The following is a 20,061-nucleotide window of genomic DNA, read 5'->3' as shown; positions in this document are numbered from 1 at the left end:
CCGTCGCGGCGACTGGATTTTTACCGCGCACGCGCCGCCGCCGGGACGCGCGCAATGGCGGTAATTCCACGAGGGACGGACGCCGAACACAAATGAGGGTGGAAGGGCGGCGGCGGCGGTCGGTGAGCGTGTGTACATGTATATGCGCGCCGACACTTAGCAAAATTAAACCCCTCGGGCTGCAGTGGCGGAAAAACGAGATGTGGAAAGCGGCGGGGGGCGAAGAGAGTGGTGGGGCGAAAGAGAGAGAGAGAGAGCGCGCGCGCGCGTATTGCCGAACCCTCGCCTGCCACCACATCCGGGGGAGAGGTATACCCATTCGGTTTTCCACGCTTTCCGCCGCCGCAATCGCATAACACAGAGGCCAAACCTCCACTGCCGCCGCCACCGCACTAAACCCTCGCCGTCCCTCATCGCCGCCGCCGCCGCCGGCCGACGAAAGTTCGGCCTCCGCCGCCCGATGATAAAAGCTCGCGTTACGTCCGTCCGTATAACTACGTACAATCTTCCGGTATCGCACCACTGCCACCGCCGCCGCCGCCGCGACCCACGCGCACACACACGTCGCCGCTGTGGCCGCCACGCGTGGTCACGCACACGCACGCACGTACACGCGACAGCCGCCGCCGCCTGTCGAGACGTCGCTTGTGCACCGTCGACAGCCACTCGGTGGGACCTGGTCGCAGTCCCGTTGACACCGCCGTCGTTGCTCTTTTGGATGACGGCCACTGGTGCCGTGCCCATTCGCCGTACAGTCGACGAGATCGCCACTGCGCCCGGGCGGTTGACGGCAACCGGCGGGTCAGCGTAAACCGCGGCCGGCATGTCCACGGTGCTGCAACAACCGCCGTCCGGAGGAGCACCGCAATCGTCGCTGCTGCCGCACCTGCATCCGCACGGCCACCACGGCCATCATCTGCACCACAGGCCGGCCGCCGAACTGCAGGCCGCAGCCCACAACCCGGACGTCCTGCTCGCCCTGCTGGCCCGGAACAAGGCTCTAGAAGGTAAGTCCGTTACCCCTGGCTAGTAGCCCGGCGCGGCGCGGTCAGCCCGTGATTGTAAAGCACACACCGTCCGCGATGACGAGATCGGGGGGAGGGGGGGGGAGGTAGGTCGCGAACTTGTAATAAATCGCAACACGTGTAATCGGTCGGAGATCTCGATTCGGACGAATGTCGCGACACCGTTTGGTTTTTCGAGCGTACGAGCGATCCAAATGATCCAGCTCGAAAAAATTTCCCATTCTTCTTCCCGCCACTGCAGTGCAAAATGAAAGTATTTTCTTAAGTTGCGAACAAAATCTGTTGTTCGCCATTTTCCGTAAATGTTATGCGAGGGTAGTACCCTAGGTAGGAATCCGAAACGAGTAGAAATCGTCACGTGCTAATCACCTGTAGGGAAAAACTTCAAATTTCATGTTTTCTATAAAACTATAATATAAGTTTGAATACAACGTTCTAGTCGCTTTACTAAAAAACGACTGCAAACTGTATTTTTTTGATCGAAAGTCTTATTTTATAATATGATTTCTCGGTCTGTAGGTAAAATACTTTTGACCGTATCGCTATGTAAGGTATTATTAGTTTTAGGTTCGTAAATAATGAATATATACTAAGTATATATACTAGACGTTTATTTTATTCATGCACTATATAAACTTTGCGAAATAGATATCGGTATTTTATTCCGATCAAGTCTTATTTAATTAATGAAATATTATAATTTTATACTGCGAAGGAAAAATGATATTGTATAAGTAGTTTTCATTTGAAATGAATGATTACCTACGTAAATTCTATGAAGCTTATAATGATGACTTAAACAAAAAAAAAAAATCGATAACAAACAATAGATTACACACATAATCGAATATTTTGAGCAACTACACCGGCTATAGTAATTTGACCATTGACATTCAAAAGAACTGAATTCGAAACCATAAAAACATTGACAATTTAAAAAAAAAAATGTGGCTTTTTAAGGTTTTTATTTTACGAAAATTCACTCAATACACTAATTCGAATTCATAAAATGTGTGTTTATACTCTTACGTATTAAGTCTAAAAACGTATTAACGTATTACTCGATAAAACTCAAATTCATGAAATGAATCATTTAGTGAAGAGCACTAGGTACTGTATAGCTTTATTAGAGAAAATGTAATATATATGATACAATAAAGTAGGCCTATATGGATTTATTTAGTGATAAATCGTATATTATATATTAGATATAAATAAACTGCGTTATACGTATATGCGAGTAAGTGTAAAATATAAACCTTCAAACTTGTTATTTTTATTACTTTACCTTTTAAATAGTTAAGTACTGAATATTGTTTATTATTAATATGCTAATTTAATTAAATCATTATTAACTATATTCACCTAATTTTTTTCTTAAATACTAAATTCTAAACCTATTCTGAGTATGGTTAACTGATTAAATTTACGATACATACGATATGCTCATGTATATTATATGCTTCATAGTTTATTTTAAATAGATAATCAAGTAAATAATGAATTTACAATATTCACGCCTATTATGTTTTCTTATTAAAATAGTAGAAATATTTCAATTTGGTTATTGTTAAAATATTTTATTTATGACACATTATAATACGAATTAAATTAACTATATTAGAATTATTTATTCAAAACGCATTGAATATAATAATTTTATAGTAACGTGAAATTATTAGTCTTAATTGTAATACACTCGTTCCTATACAAAATATAATGATCGTTTAAAGGCTTGAAAATTCAGAATAGCTTCTACACTACAAGTATAGATAAAAAAAACTTATAAATATGCAAAGGTTAGGTTATAAAGAATGTATACCATATGAACGAGTAATCAATATCATAGTCAATGGCTCAATGCCATTAGGATATCTAAAATGTATATGTTTTTTTCTTTAAATTGTATATGTACATAGGTATTGATAAAAGAAGCTGGTAAAACCATACATTGGTAATACTTGTTATTTATTTTTATTTTATTTTAAACTGATATTCGTTTAAAAAGTATCACGCATCTTGGAGAATCTAACTTCATCTAACCTAATCTTGGTAATCTATCTTAAAAGTCATAACAATTTCGTATTAAATATTAACCTTGCCATATTGCCCATATTAATTATAGGTCAAAGCCAAGTATTTATTTTAAAGAGAGATAAATTATTTATTACCTTCAATAGGTCTATATAATCAAAAATATTATTTAATAACAGCATATTTGTAATGTAAATATAAAATAATGTGTTAACAATAAAATGTTTTATGTTTTTAATATATTCAAAATCATTATAAAACTATTAAAAATAATAAATATAAATATTTATAATAAATAGACTACATAATTAAAAAATAATATTCAAAAACTAGTATGAAAATAAGGTCATTGACGATATAGGATTATAGGAGTAGTTCATTAAAAAAAAAAAAGTGTATCAAGTATGAAGTATCGTAATATAATGAAAATAACTAGGCATTTGATTGTATTTATAATTAAAATGTATGTGGAAATTATTGCGATGTGATATTTTATGAGTGGAAATATGATTGTTGTTGGAATAAGTTCTTTGTGGCCCAGCATGAAGTGACTTTGTAGTTTGTTTTAGTTATTCTATATCATAACTTAATAGATAGATTGAAATTACCTATATTTTCTCACCTACTGAATGTTCATACATCCAAATATTTAATAGATTGCTTTATTTATCTTCTGTTCAATAAGTTAACCCGTGCCTTTAGAGTAGGTAATGAAATAAATAATGTATCCTTTATAAAACATTGTATTCAAATAAAAATTCCAAATAAACTAAATAGTAAGATAGAAGATAGTGTATATTGTTTTCTACAATTCTGTACATTAAAAGTTACCACGCATTCTTTGATCATCACAGTTAATACAATTGTTACCTATAACTAATAACCATGTTCTAACATTTCAACAATTACAGCCTCAGCTGTAAAGTTGTGATTACTATCTCAGGCTGAACGGTGGTAACATAAATATAATATAATAATTGTATAAAATACACTTTTTTTAAATTTAGCTTGGTAATAAATAATGCTTTGATAGATATTGAGTTAATACATATAATAATGAATACAGATAAATCCCAAGGTTAAAGGATAAAGGCAATGTAACATTCTGTTAAATGGTTGATTATGTCCAAAGAGTTGAGATGGGTCATAATGGAATGTAGAGCATTTCTCGTATAGAGTGGGAAAGAACACGGAAAGAGATAAAGTATATGAGTTGTTATTTCCTACGTGAATAAATTATCTTTTTATGTTTTTAAAAATACATTTTGTCAATAAATATCTTAAAATATTCAAATTTATACTTAACTAATAACTTTACGATAAACTTACTAAAATAAACCATACGAATTTAAATATTAATTACGATATATCAACACAAAATAAATGTCAACATTAAAATAAATATTCAAATCCTTTTTTTCTAATCTACTTTTATTCGGAGTCTTAAACTTCAACATAGTATTTACTTCAGCTAAAATCCGTTTATAGAACCTAATGTCTATATTCACACTTAAGTCATAAATATTAATACTACTATTGAACTTGGTTGACGCGAACTGCGCTGACTTCTGTTATTGATTGTCGTTGTCCGGACTAAATTGATGTTGTATGAGAAATGAGGATAAAACACAGACATCAAATCTTGAACTGATTGTCTAATATATATTAGATTTTAATTATTGACCAAAATTCTACTTATATGTATACTCGGTTACTCATAATGTCAGTGGTTGTCATCGCGGATCTATTTAATTGTAAAACGTCACCAACGCTACTTTGTCCTACCTCTTCCGTAATCGAGTAAGGTGAAATAGTCGAACGAGTCACGTGTTATTAGTACCTCGAAGTAGTGGTTGATAAGAACGTAGGTACTATATCAGTAGTTCCACAGAATTCTGTGGTAGTACGCTACAACGTTTATACTTTGTACTTGCATTCTCTGCCTATCACTATATGGTTTTAACTTCAAATTGCGACGCATAGTAGTTGCCTCCCAAAACATACGAATTGCATCCCGTTCTTATCGTAAATAAAAGGTTAATTTACACTAGTTGCCTCCGATGACCGGGTAGTTCATAATTACCATACGAGTTACCTCCCAAGAATTTTCATACTAGTTGTCTCCCATATAGAATTAAGTAGTGGTTCATAAACTTTACTAAACAGTTCTACATAAATAGGTTATGTTTATTCATTATTACAAATATCAGACTTGGTTAAAAACAATAATAATATAAAAATACAACATATTATACTGCCTATTAAATATAATATTATGGAATAATGTTATAAAAGTATTTTTACACAAACATTTGCTGTCTGAGAAATCACATTTATAAAAAAATTACACAACTATAAAAATAATAAATCAATAAGTCAAACAAAATAGGAAGTAGTACTTATTATTAATCAATAAAATAAATTTAAGGTAATAATAATTTAATATAATATGCATATAATGGTAAAAAATTATTTATTACATTGCTTAGGCTTATATATTTTAGCCTATATTTGTACCTCAAAATTTGATATTTTTTTCACTCAACTTTTTTATTTGGGTATCAATGAAAATTATGTTGTTTCTAATTTGTAATCGTCCATGTAGTTTAGGCTTATTAGAACTTTTTAATAAAATTCCAGTCTCAGTTTGAATTATTTAATTTTAAAACTTCGATAAATATGTATATATTAGGATGCGGAGACTCAAAATAGCTATTAAATTTGTTATGGAAGGATTCATATGCGTTGGTATTGTGCGATGAATGTTGGAACTTTTTTCTGCTCATATATGAGGTGGAAAAATTGAATCCTCTGATATATATGTATCTACTAAGTTTAATATAATTGTATCAAATATCAAATATAACAAAAATCATAAATTACGACATTGAAATTACAAACATATTTTTATACATGATGTTTGAAATGTTTGGAACCACTTATATATTTATTACCTGACTAATGGGAGGCAACTTGTACTAAACCCTTTTCGTTTATGATAAAATTTATGGTACGTCGGGAGGCTACTCGTATATAGTCAGGAGGCAATTCGTATAAAAATTATGGACTTTTTTGACTTCGGGAGGCAACTAGTGTGCGCCCTTAAATCGACACAAAACTTGAGGAGTCATAACGCATTAGTTGTTAAATTATTTTAAATCTGATCTGATCTCTTCATATTTTTTATTTTAAATAATATTTGTACAAATCAATGTTTTGAAATATACTTTAATTGCCTTATCAATAGACTACAATAGACACGAGTATATGACGCTTTCGAAATTAGGTATATTAGTCATTATTACTAAATTACCCTCAATATTCTATTTCCACCGGGCTGTAGATGAAAATAAAAAATAAATATTTCTTAACTAGCTATATATTTAATAAAGTCAATACCACCGATTAAATGTAATAAAAATGTACTTAATCAAACAACACAACTGTACAACTATCTTCTATATTTTTTTTTACGTATTAAATTAAAGGTTATTAATTTTACTTAAATATCTCTAATATTATGATTTTGAACTATATTAAATTACATTAGGCGTAGGCGTTATATTTTTATGTTAAACTTTAAGACACTAAGAAGTTATGAGATATACTAATGCGGATATTTATTAAGTTTCTAAACTATGATAGTTAAGCTGTCAAACAATATATAAAGTGCACATAAAAGATGGAAGATGATACAAAAACCAATTATTAGAAGTGCTCTATTGAATAGTATTACAATATTGACATTTATTCCCCATATGTGCATTTAAGGTTACATATAACGTATTCTCTCGTTAAAAATAAACGATGATAAAAATACTGGTTAACTCATAATTTTTATGGTAGAGACATTTGAGATGACTTTTTCAGAAAATTATCAATTTCATTATACTTCTTTGTCGCTAATCTATAGCATGAAAAAAAGTTTTTGAATACCTTTATAATCATAAGATTCCTCTACTAATTTTGTTTTATATTTAAGATCGTATGAGTTAAAAAATATTGAATTGCAGTACATCGTTGGCTTATTGCTAGTAAAATATATGAACATAAATTAAAATACATTAGCATTTAGTTGTGGTTAAGTAGGTCACTTACCAAAGCTTCTTTGATTATGTTTTTTAGACAGATGGTTATCTATATTATTTTCATAAACTCGAAAAATCAATTATAACATATAAAAATAAAATTTTGTTATGTTATGTGGGCGTATAATTATATTTTTTTCGGTTCTTTAAATTTTATTTAGTTTCAACATTTTTAACAAAACCTAATGAGATATTTGTAAACAATAATTTAAGTATCGTTTATATCAACATAAAAACGAAAGAAAGTAAGAAATCGTTGTGATATAGTAGGTATCGAATGTACCTAGCGTAGTTATTTAGTATAAGTTAGGTTAATTGATATATTTGATCTATCATTACATATGAAAAACGATTCTGAGCCTGAATAACTATGCGTATTTTATGATAAATTTGAATTTTTAAAGTAATTTATCTTACTATTTGTAATACAATATATTAAATTAATTTCTGCCGAAGAAAACATTAAGTTATAAAATATCATTGCATACAATAAAGTTTAATAATATACGTTAACATCCAAGATAAAGACATTTGAGCTAAGTACTACAAATAGCTATAATTTTTATTCTTTGTTTAAATATTTAAAGTCGTCTAAACCTATTTCTGTTTATTTTTAAAATTTTTCGGTTCTGATATAAAATACTTAGTATGAGAAAATTTTTATTTGATTTTCAAGGTTTTTGGTCGAACAAAAATAATTAATTTATATCTAATATGTAAAACAAAAATCTTTAAAAAAAAAAATTAAAACTTATATTACCTATAAATAATTGAAAAACAGTAAGAATATTTTGATTACTATACCTCTTGTATAAAATTCTAATAAAAAGTTTTTCTGAAAATTTTGTTTAAAAAAATATGTTGAACGTAAAAATTATTTATTTATTAAAAATTGGTAGCAATTGTACCTTTTTTCATTGTAATATGATTATTTTTTCTGTTAAATAACCTATTTTATTACTCTATTCTTTTTCTATCGTGTGAAAATATTTGATACGATTAACTTAACTTGATTTCAGTTAAGTTTTGCTGTCATTTTAAGCCATTTAGAAATAATATATAGATCAAAGATGTCATGTGGTAAGTAAATGATCAAATCCATTGTTAAACCTTTCAAAAATACTGTTAGATTTAACCTAATCACTTTTAATTATATCAAATACATTCCATTAAACTGTGTCATTTTAAAAATGGTTCGTTTTCATAGTTAATAATAAAACTAAATTAGTACCGTACAGTTAAAATACTTTCGTATGCGGATACAATAAAATTATATGTACAAATATTTAATAACATAGACAATTTAAATTATGTCTTATACCTAAAATATAGTTATATCATTACATTCCAATATAATTTTTAAAACAGAATCTTTCTCGTGGTTGATAATCAAATTAGGTGATACATATTATATATATATATATATATATAAAATTAAACACAACTAATTTATTATACATATTTAATCAATTTAGACAAAAATTAATTATATTCAATTTTGTGAAAGTGATAGTGCAAATAAAACAAAGGAAAATACATCGGTAATAGATATTATACCTACGAATAGAATCTTTTGAGAGCGCTATTTTTAGTTGGATTTACTTAAATATAACTTATAAGCACCTACCTACAAGCAGGTTAGTGCACATACTGTTTTGTCAATGCGTTAGTTACGGTTTAATAGATTCTAAGTACCGTCAAAATGTATTATACGGGTCCTGGCTATTTCCCCTCACGGTATTTTGCGTGATCATCCTCGAAACATAATAAATAATAATAATAAAAAAAAAGGGACACACCGACAGAGCGAAAGATAACTATCAGCAGTAACATACGGCAGCACTCGGCGTCACTTGGAAAAATGACCGTTCGACTAGTCAAAATAATAAAGGACACGGGACCACCTGTTCAATATGGATATTACTATGATTAGTCGCATGAATGATGGGCTACCCTTCGCGGCGATGCCCCTTATTAGTCATCGTTATCGTGTATGCATGTGTATACTAGTTGCATGTAAATGACCGATTATTATTATTACTATAAGCGGACCTTGTGAAGTACACGCATTACGCAAATGGTTTTCGAGACGAATGTTAAAAAAATATATAAACGGCCAATTACAAAGACCACTTGGATTTTTAGGAAATGTAATCACTAAATATGAACAAAAGGGACATGCGTGAATGGAGTCAGTCGGCTGGTGTCTTTTCTCTCGGGACAAACGACAAAAACGTAAAGTATAAAAAGGAACATTGAATTGGCAGACTTTGAAAAGCTGTCCATTTCAATATTTAATAATAATATTGAAAATATAAAATAGAATAATATAAATACTATAAGTTTTTACAACCTTAATTTACAGGACTAGTGCTTTGTGGTTTATTGTCTGTTGGTCAGACAAAATGTTTTATTCCTGTGTATATTGTATACCACATAAGTTGTTTGTTTGTCAAAATCGAATAACCTATTTGATTTGTATAAACAACACAATCATTTCATGTAGTGATTGACGAGTTAAAATGTTTCCAATTATTATAATATAGTTCATCTTATTTTCATTAGTCATAAAATACAGTGCAAACGCTATTGCTTTTTTCTAAAAATTATTTTTGAAATAAATTATAAGGTTTCATTGGCCATCTCTTTTATTAAAAGGTTTCTTTTAAGGATTCCGGCGAAAACATTATTATACAATTGTCTTTGATATCTTATTAAGAAAACTAATGTTTTCTAGTTTGGTTTAGAGAGAGTATTTTGAAAAGTGATCATCCAAAGGTTATTATTTGCAGTGTAAAAAACGTGTTATTTTCACTGACTTTAGGAAAAATACTGCTGTAATCTTGTTTACTCGAAACCATAAAAAAGGGCCAAAGGTATACGATGCAAGTTTCATTTTATCGAGTCATTCCGGCGCTTTAATATGTTCTACTTAAAAGCTGGAGGGTTCCCCCGGTTCGACCTGCAATTAAAGGCGTTCGGAAAGGTTAAACACTTGCACCAACAGTTAAGTAATGAATGTTACTGCTGTTCACTGGTGTTGATTAAAACTTACAAAGACCTCTTTGCACCTGAGGCTTCCTTTTAGCATGTGATTAATTTTTCTTTTTTCATTTTTTCTTAGTTTTGAGATTTATTTTTTTTTCCTTTTATATTATAAAAAAAACTTGAATATTACCTACATTTTTCCATAATGGTATGAAAGTTTCGTAATAAATAAAATTAAAAAAACAAAAAATATAATTTAACGTAAATTGCTGTTATTGAACAAACGTCTTTTTAAATTTTATTTTATGGTTAAAATGTCTAAGAAAAAATAGACATAGAAGCATATATACGTAGTAAGTATTTTATGTAATATAAATTTACACGTCATGCTGATGAAACATGAACACATAATAGAATTTTAGAATCCTAGATACTTATATAAATAATATAGTTAATTAATTTATATTTTTAATTTCATGACTATGACAAAAAAATTTATATAGTGAAATGAACAGATGAACTTAATTTTGAATTTTTAACCTTAAATATAAATACAAAAAATTGTATGAATTTTCAACAATAAAGCTAGTTACTTGTAAATTTTCGCAATTTTGATATATTTCGTAATAATTTGATCTTAATTATTCATAAAAAAACAGTTGTTACCAATGATTTTTGACTTTTTTTTTTTTAATTATAATAAAAACAACTTATAAGAAACCTTGTATTAAATTTTTAAGTTTTTTTTGGAACCAAATTTTTTTTTATTGACATTTCAAAAAAAAAAAAATTACTCAGAAAATTCGAAAATTTCAGCTATCTTTAAATAACTCAAACAATGATAAAATATTAAAATATAAAATATTTGAATACTTTATTTTTACAAAATATTTGAAAATTAAACTTTTAGTATAGGTATTTAACAATTTTGTGTACTCAATTTTGATGATGATATGTATGATTAAGTTGTACTTACATAAAAATATGATTTATGAAATAGATTGATAATAATAAAAACAACAATAATTGTTTATACAAATGAAAAAACGGCATATTTCCTAATAGTGCAAGTAATAATTAAATATTAATTTAATAATTTTGTGTTGTATATTAATACAATTAATTTAAAAATATTAAATATTTTAAAGTTTTAAGTATATTTTATATTTTGTTTTCGTAGAAATTGCAATCAGTATATTATATTTTTTTGTTCTTTATTATAACTATACTCGGTAGAGCATTTGGAGTTTGACAGTCTGACAATATCTTAAAAATAATTATTCACAATAAAAAATAATGTTTTCCAATAAACTTTTAGTTTTTTGCAAATGTTTTTTCTTTTTTTTTTATGATGTTTTTTATTCTTATATTTTTACTGATCAATGTTTCGGTTAAAAGGAGGGTTGAAAATGAATCTGCTTATAACACCGACTTGGAAAAGTAGTTTTTTATTTTCTTATTATAACCTACACATAGTTTTGAAAAATCATGATAAACCATCGTATATGCTTAAAAAATTATGATCATGTTTTCATTGTTATAAAATGTTTTTTTTTTTTTTTTTTTTTAATTGTGTTTGTAATAATATATTGTCCAAAAGTCGCTTCAAAGTAAGATAGGACTTTCGTGTTCAGCACCCATGTCTGTATCTAAGAATGGGCAAATTACTTGATGAGTATTGTAACTGGTTAAAATTTTACCAAAACCATATAGGTACATATTTTATAATCTATATACTCGCATGGTTACTAGTTATTAATTTCATCAACAATATAACACTAGTAAATATTTGTTAGAAAAATGTACAATATTTTAACCATATATTAACAGCTATATAATACAGTTTCCAGATCATAAAACTATTTCTGGTACAAAAACCAAACATTTCAATAATTTTTAGCAGTAGGCGTGATGTGATTTGTTTTACATATTAAAATTCAGTTTTAAAAAAGAATAATAAAGTCTCATATTCATTTAAATCATGGTCGTTGTACTTTCATAATGTACCGAAACTTAGCGTTTTAGCTTGACTCGTGGGCGTTAAACAGCGGGTGACTATTAGGACATGGAGAGAAAAAATGAGGATGAAAACTAATCAACCGATGAAATACGTCCAAATGTTTCACTTAGTCCAAATGCCATTTACCCCCTGCAAAACGGCCAGCAGTTAAAATCGGTCGAGGGATTACCATTGATTATCACTAAACCTTTCCCCATAGGATAAGTCACAAACGACGATCGGCGTGCTAAGGATCAACACCATGAAAGGGGACATGTACACACATACTGTACGTTTTGAACACTTAGAGGGTGTGGATTATCATAAAACGCCGATGTACACATAAAGAGAAATTTAGGAATTAGCTACAACTAAATTTCGTAATGGGGTTGACAAATCTCTCAAAGGCCACACCGCTGCTTTTAGAATGATTAACTGAAACCAAACTATGTAAATACGACGTAAAACTATGTTTATTATTACACTTGAGATTATTTCGCAACGAAAATACAGTTACCAGATACATTATTACTTTCTATCCTTCAACCTACTATCTATTTATCATATTTTAATAGTATAGGTATACTAATTAATAATTATATTATCGAATTATTGACAAACAATAATTTAATTATGATATCTAGATAATGAGTAATAACCATCATATATACCTACACGGGTAGTTAAATTGGCAGTACCTACTAGCTGAAATATTATAATATCCTACCTAACTAAAAATAGTAATAATAATACTAAAACAAATAAACGATGAATATTTTAATATTATACTTGGGTGTCTAATATTCTAATTTATTTATTGATTTGTCGATTATTAAAATTAGAATTTATTTTAATAACAGAGGTCATGTTATTTTATGTTACACCTTAAATTGCTAAGGTTATTATCTTATAAAAATTAATATTTATTATTTTAACAAAAGAATATAAACATTTAGTGTGTAAATAGAGTTGAACATATAATTTTTTTAGAAAGGAAAAAGGAAATAAAAAATAATTTTCATAAAGTTGTTTTCTTGTAAATTTAAAGCTTTATGTTGGTTGTCCGGAATTTCAAAATGATTATATTGTTATTATTATTCTTAAAACTCACATTTTAACAATATTTGAATTGAACGGAAAATAATATTCTATTTTTATACTCGTATGTATAATAAATATCAAAATCGATTATCAAGTTATTATTTCATTTGTATTGATTTTTATATTATTTTGTTAATTTTATCATAGATGTTACAGTTCTGTTTTAATTTATTTACTTATTAATAATCTATTGACTCACCCGATTCTAATATAATGTACGTATATATATTATATAGTGTCGTATATCTACAAATAAATATAATTTAATTACATTGGTATATAGAAAAAAATATATACATATTATACATTAAAATTTATAAAAATATAATACAAATATCTACGTATGTGTCTATTATTGATTTTATTTCAATAGTACCTACCTATTTTGTGAAAAGTTTTATGTAGTTGTGTCATAATATATTGACCCAGTCATGGGTATATTTTTTCTAACCTTGGTTACTTCCTACAACTCGATGACGTCGTGTTTGCTGTTACAGTTACACAAATTGTTTTCGGTTTCTGTTGTACTGTATATAAAACAAACACACGTAAAAAAAAAGAGAGAAAAATGTTGTTTGATTTTCATGTAGAACACCACGCCCGTGTGTTTTATATCACCCAAAAGATGGCACGTGACTTACGTTGTCATTGTTCGCGACTGTCATTGTTGTGCCGCACGAGACTTCACAATATAATACTCCGCACGCATGAGACCTTTACAATAATGCAACCCCTACAAATCTCGTGCATTGTAAATGTTTCCCTAATGTGTTTCTAAATGACTGAATGAGCTTATTTTTTTACTCCCAATATTTTCCATGCTTTCACGCCTTTAAAACTCAAAACAATAACAACACACGTGTCTTCGCGATCCCCATATGACAAATTGTCCAACGGTCTTGGTAGAATCATCAATAATGTAAACGAAACAAACACAAAGCTATCAAATAGAAATAGAAAAACTAATGGGTGACGACTACACAAAGAATTTTTGTATAGATGTAGTCTCGGAAACCAAGTGAATAGTTTGTATTTAAACTAGTTCGAATAATCATATTCATAATTCATAATTTTCGTATATTATCAGTATTTAATTTTTCGTTTAAAAAATAAGTAGGTAAATTCACATTTAATATTCTCGAGGCGCTTTCAAAACATTCAGGACATCTGCAAAATTCAAATTATTATATTTAATTTTTACTTAGATATTGTATTAGTTAGCCTGTTGTCAACTAAAATGTATTATATAAATTGTATACATTAGTATACAATACATCCATCGATAAAATAATAATAAACAATCTGCTACACATTAGTTGAACATTTTTTAACCGTTTGAATAAATACTTTATGATTATATTTTACACTTGCAATAAATCCCAAACAATGTTTCTTTTGAAGTAAATCTATTTTGGTTGTTTATTAAATAAATAACATACATTTCAGAATTAATTGAATATTATGATCATAGTTAAATAAAATAAAATTGAAAATAATATGGTAACCTCGTATGTAGTGAAAAAAAATGTTATATATGTATATTATATTTACATTTATGAGTAGGGTATAGAGTCGTTGTAGAAACTTAAATTGACGTAATATATTGAGCAAATATTATAGATATTCAAATAAATTGGTTTCTAATAACATAAATAGTAAAAAATCAATTTTATTCAACTATGTTTTGTATAATAATTTGTATATATACATCACTGTTTACTATTGACAGTATCCTGGGATACGGCCATACCTATACTTTATTTGACAGAAATATTAAAAAAATAAAAATAACCAAAAAATATAATATAAATAAACTTATTCAATAATAATAATATTAATATAGGTATCTGTAGGGTTAACTTTAAAGTATACGCTTTAAATAGAAAATCATAGAAATATGTGAATTATATACAAAATAAATATAGCTTATGATATTATAAGTATCTCTTTATTTGTTAGTAATCATATTATATACAAAAACAAATTGCAAATTATACAATTCCTTAACCCTATTTACAACACTCAGAATTATTATTTATGTATCTTTAAAGCAAGTGTCTGTTTGTGAACCGTAAATAATTCCATGCATAACTGTATTTACCCATCGACTCATGGTACTCATACTCATATTCATACTCACCACAAATAAACATAGGGGATAGTTTTTATGATCCTGCAGCGTTTATTTTTTTTATTCTACTCATAGTATTTGCTTTTCAGTGTCCATCCTTCGGGAATCATATTTTTTATCAAGTTTATTTGTTTTTATAACAACTGCGCGTATTGGCCAACCCTTAACTTTCCTTTACCATTATATAATACCACTGCCCTGTCTTTTATTTATTATATTAATTTTATTTGTAGTGTAAATATTAGGATTTTCAAAACTCAAATAAATCTGAACGCATGATCAACAACTGTGAAGAATGATGAGCTGCAATTATAATATAAACGACAAAATTTAACTAAACTTATTTAATTAGCGTGAACACTGAACACTCTATGTGTTTATGAATATGCTTCGATGAATAAATATATAAACAACTATACACACAAAAATAAAAACGGTTTGGGAAAACGCAGTCATATTTCTCAATATTATTTAAAAACTATTTGAACATTGCAAAAAATATGACGACTAAAGGTGATTTGAAAATATAAAGTAGATATCGCGTATACATCCATTGAAAAACATAAGAGTATTATAAATGTATAAATAATAAACCAAATTAATAATAGTACGCCCTAAGTAATGAAACACAGTAAACCCATATAGCGTTAACGTTCGTTAAAAAACTAAAACAAAAAAAAATACAAGCAGTTAAAAATGTCTATAGGTGGAACATAAAAAATCGAGTATAGCAACAATATAAATTGGCACAAAAGCCACTGAAAAAAAGTTTATATCGTTAAGCAAAAATACATACAAAGAGGGAAAGGGAGAAGAGTCTATGATATTATATATACGAAAAAAGTATACAATGAGTATTAATCAGAATAAAGACCCAAAGAGTAGTTCCATAATGATGGTACGTCTCGTCTACAGTTATACATTAGGGTACAGGCTTAGAAGCCTTCGAAATGTTTCGGTTTTCATCATCGTCTACAATATTTTTCGAATCGATTTGAAAGCCTTTTTGGTGTTCACTAATATTGCACAAAGACTACTGAGCATTGTTCGATTTGCTGCTGCCAAAGTTGATTCGCAGCGGCGGCGGCGGCGGCGGTGGTGGTGGCATAGCATAGTACAAAATGATCTGGCATCGAAAATTACTTTTACGAAAAAAAAAATAGCAATAATAGAAAATGAAAAAAAAAAAACTTTGATCCATATCCATAGTGGTATTATCATTGTACATATTATCGTATAATGATATCGCGTATTTTTTTTTATTGTTACACGCCGAAAATAGTTTCGTGGACGAAAAAATCGGCACACCGCCGTATACAGCACCGCACCGTCGTAGGTATAAAACACACATACGCTCGCTCGTATTTATAATATATTTTTTTGCTCTTCAAGCCGATCCATCGCATCGTGTATACGCTGTGTGTTTATAGGAAATAATAATAATTATTATAAATCATGTTTGACGGACTGTTTTCCGTGGAACAGTGGGAGGAGTACGTCGGTCCGTTTAATTTGTTGATTGAAATATACACGACGTACACACACACACACACACATACATACATGGTATTATAATATATTATAGCCCTACTACTACTATACTACTACTACTACTACGCACACACTTATACATTATTATTATACGACGAGGGAGACCCCGTTGTGGCTTTACTGGTCTAACCCGTCTTAACCATCTGGCACGCATATATACGCGCACATAATCTGCCTGCTACCCTGCTACCCTCAATTACCACCACCTGGAGTCAGTGCACGCACCCTACTCCAAACTGATACCGCCGCCGCCCATGTGTATACAGGCAGAATGTGAGCGAGCGAGAGTTCCCGATATATACATATTGTACGTAAGTACACATACGTATGGCGTTTATCGAATCGATAAACGGACGCGAGTGATACCCACCCCTCGTTCAGACCGCGGTGACGCGTTTCCCTAAATCCGATTCCGTTCCGACGACTGCAGCGGTGATAATTACACCACTTAAGCGCGCGTTCTTTTCGAGAAAAAAAAACTAGTATACAAAAAACACTGTGAGTGTGTGTGTCGTGCTGTCATTATTCATAAGCTGCCTTGGAGAGAATTGCACCGAATGTATATTAGGTATATATACATAAATATCAATACACAAATTGAGGACATTTACATTTATACCCTTTTGTGGATCATATTATGTTATGGTACCTATAGTACCATTTTTCATAGATTTATTTTCGTTTGTTGATAATAATTTTCCAAATGAAAATATGTTGTGGTTTAGATCCCCACATACCTTCACGTCAATTTCCATAAACAGCGCTGCACTACTTATTACTCGTATATTGATCACATACATAAACATTAAATACGCTCCATCGTGGGAGTCTTGCAACTAATTATCAAATAATTATTTCTCACTTGATCAATATAGATACAAAATACTATAAATAATATAGTATTTGTATGATATTCAGTAACCTATAAGTACTTCAATATTTAATAGTGGGTCCAGACAACACAGTGATGAGTAGACTTATCAGTAAATATAAACATTGAAAAATTGTTTAGCGCTATGAATAAGTTCACAATATAATATCGTGTTTAGTTTTTTTGTCATGCAATATTTAAACATTGAATATAGCAGGTTAATAATATTTTTCAATTAGTTCGTACGCCGGTATTTAAATTTTTGTTGAATCGATACAATACATAACACTATTATAAAATAATTTGGAATTTTTTCTTGAAAATAAAACATCTAAATTAGATTTTTGATTAATAAACAATTTTAAATATACATACCATTTGGCATAAAAAATCATTAAATTTAAATCATAAAATATGTAAGTACATTTTATGTAACTTTCTTGTTTATAATTATAAATATTAACCAATTTTATAATTGTCAGAAAATAAAAGTTACATTTATAGATCAATCATAACAAATACCATTGGAAGACCAATAATTTCCGTGATTTCAGCTTTTAATACAAAATAATTTTAATCACTTGAAATAAATAAAAAACTAAAATTAAGACAACCACCTATTTTTTCTAGATTTTAATATAAACTTTTAGTTTTTTTAACTTAAAGCACTAAAAGAAAAACTAAAAAATATATTATGACTGTTTACGAGAAAATTATATACCTATAAAATCCCCAAAAATAAATTGCTGTACAGGAGTTTTTTCATTATGGTAACTTAAACAGAATTGAATATAATATGTAATGTTCACTATGCAAATGTATTCTTGTTTTTTTTCTTCATATATTTACCCAACATTCATTTTAGATTCTATTATAATATAATCATACATATTAAAGTAAAACGGTTTTATTTTTTTCCTTGTACCGGCTTATTAGATTAGTTTTCAAAGTATGAACATTTCTTTTCAAAAGTTAATCATAAACAAATACATTATACATTCATAATTCGTATTTATTTATTATTCATAAAGTTTGCATTGGGAAATTATGACATGATAAAATAGTAAGGGAAAAATAAGAAATTTAACTTTTAAAAGAATCTTTAGATTGCGATAAATAATCACATTTTTTTTTATAATCGTTTAATAAGTTAATATTTTAATACATTTCGTTAAAATCATGAAAATTTAATATTTATTTAGTAGTCAAAAATGTATAACATTTTTAATTTTAATATCTAAGTACTTAAAGTTGAATACAAGACTTTTCATACTTTTTTTTAGTGGAAATTTAAAATAAAGTTTAGCAGAAAGCCGCGTGCATTTTTTATGTGATTAAGAGTTCAATTTCTTTTTATTATACACATATTTTTTGGAGGAAATATGTCCTGTATTAAATTAACTTGCAAAGTTTTTAAAAATATTTTTTTATTTATTTAAAATAATGGTTTTGTGTATGATATCATAAAGAAGTGAATTTGACATTCATTTATGGAACACTTAAACAATTGAAATGGTATTCTAAATATAAGGCCATCTGTTGTAAAGCTAGGCGGGTTCCGTATAGGGTTACTGAGAATTGGACCATTGTGTATAACTGTCGTTATTTGAATGGTTGTAGTAATGATATAGTGCCGAAAAGTGATGAATATCGATGTAGTAAATTTATACTTGGGGGAGGTAGTTTAAAGAATATTATATACTACATCCATTTACGAGTCAGTAGAAGGGGGAAACTCGATAAATGTACTATGTACTTTTAAATAAACTGCATATCTTGATTTTTTTTATAAATATTTAATTGTTTTTTTTTGTTTATGATTTATTGATACTTATTTATTAGAGCTAATTAAATAATCATAAACATACTGTTTTTTTTTTTATAAGACTTTGATTGATTTAACATTATTATACACGAGTAGGTATAAATAAACTACCTAGTAATTTAATACGCATCGATGATTGCTAAGAAATTGTACATAGTTGCATTATTATAAGTTATTTTACTATTAATAAAAAATAGTTATTCAGTATTTGAATAATATATCGATCATAACATGTATTTCATTCAATAAAGTATTAATATAAACTATATTATTATAAGTATACGCGTATCTATTTGTACAATGCATTAAAATATTCACTATTTCACAAGTGGTGGTTATACATAAACTGTTATTATTAGAAACAAAAGATCCCTTTGATAATAGCTCTATAAAAAAAAAAAAAATCACTCGAGTCTTTTGTATATCAGTCATGAGAACCAGCGGTGAA

The 20,061-nt window shown here is 29.0% G+C and overlaps 1 protein-coding gene across 2 annotated transcripts in view; it reads left to right on the top strand.

Moving 5' to 3' along the window:
• The first annotated feature begins 379 nt into the window (after positions 1-379).
• LOC114120526 (LIM/homeobox protein Lhx3) overlaps positions 380-20,061 on the top strand; it is a 43,312-nt gene continuing 23,630 nt past the window's right edge. For both annotated transcript variants that reach the window (XM_027982461.2, XM_027982460.2), the window contains exon 1: positions 380-1,007. In XM_027982461.2, the coding sequence (XP_027838262.1) occupies positions 824-1,007 (184 nt within the window). In that variant the 5' untranslated portion in view covers positions 380-823. The remainder of the gene's footprint in view (positions 1,008-20,061) is intronic.

The sequence above is a fragment of the Aphis gossypii genome, chromosome X, assembly GCF_020184175.1.
Source record: "Aphis gossypii isolate Hap1 chromosome X, ASM2018417v2, whole genome shotgun sequence".
NCBI lineage: Eukaryota > Metazoa > Arthropoda > Insecta > Hemiptera > Aphididae > Aphis > Aphis gossypii.
The sequence above is the reverse complement of the archived record's forward strand: the minus strand, read 5'-3'. Positions and strand labels throughout refer to the sequence as shown.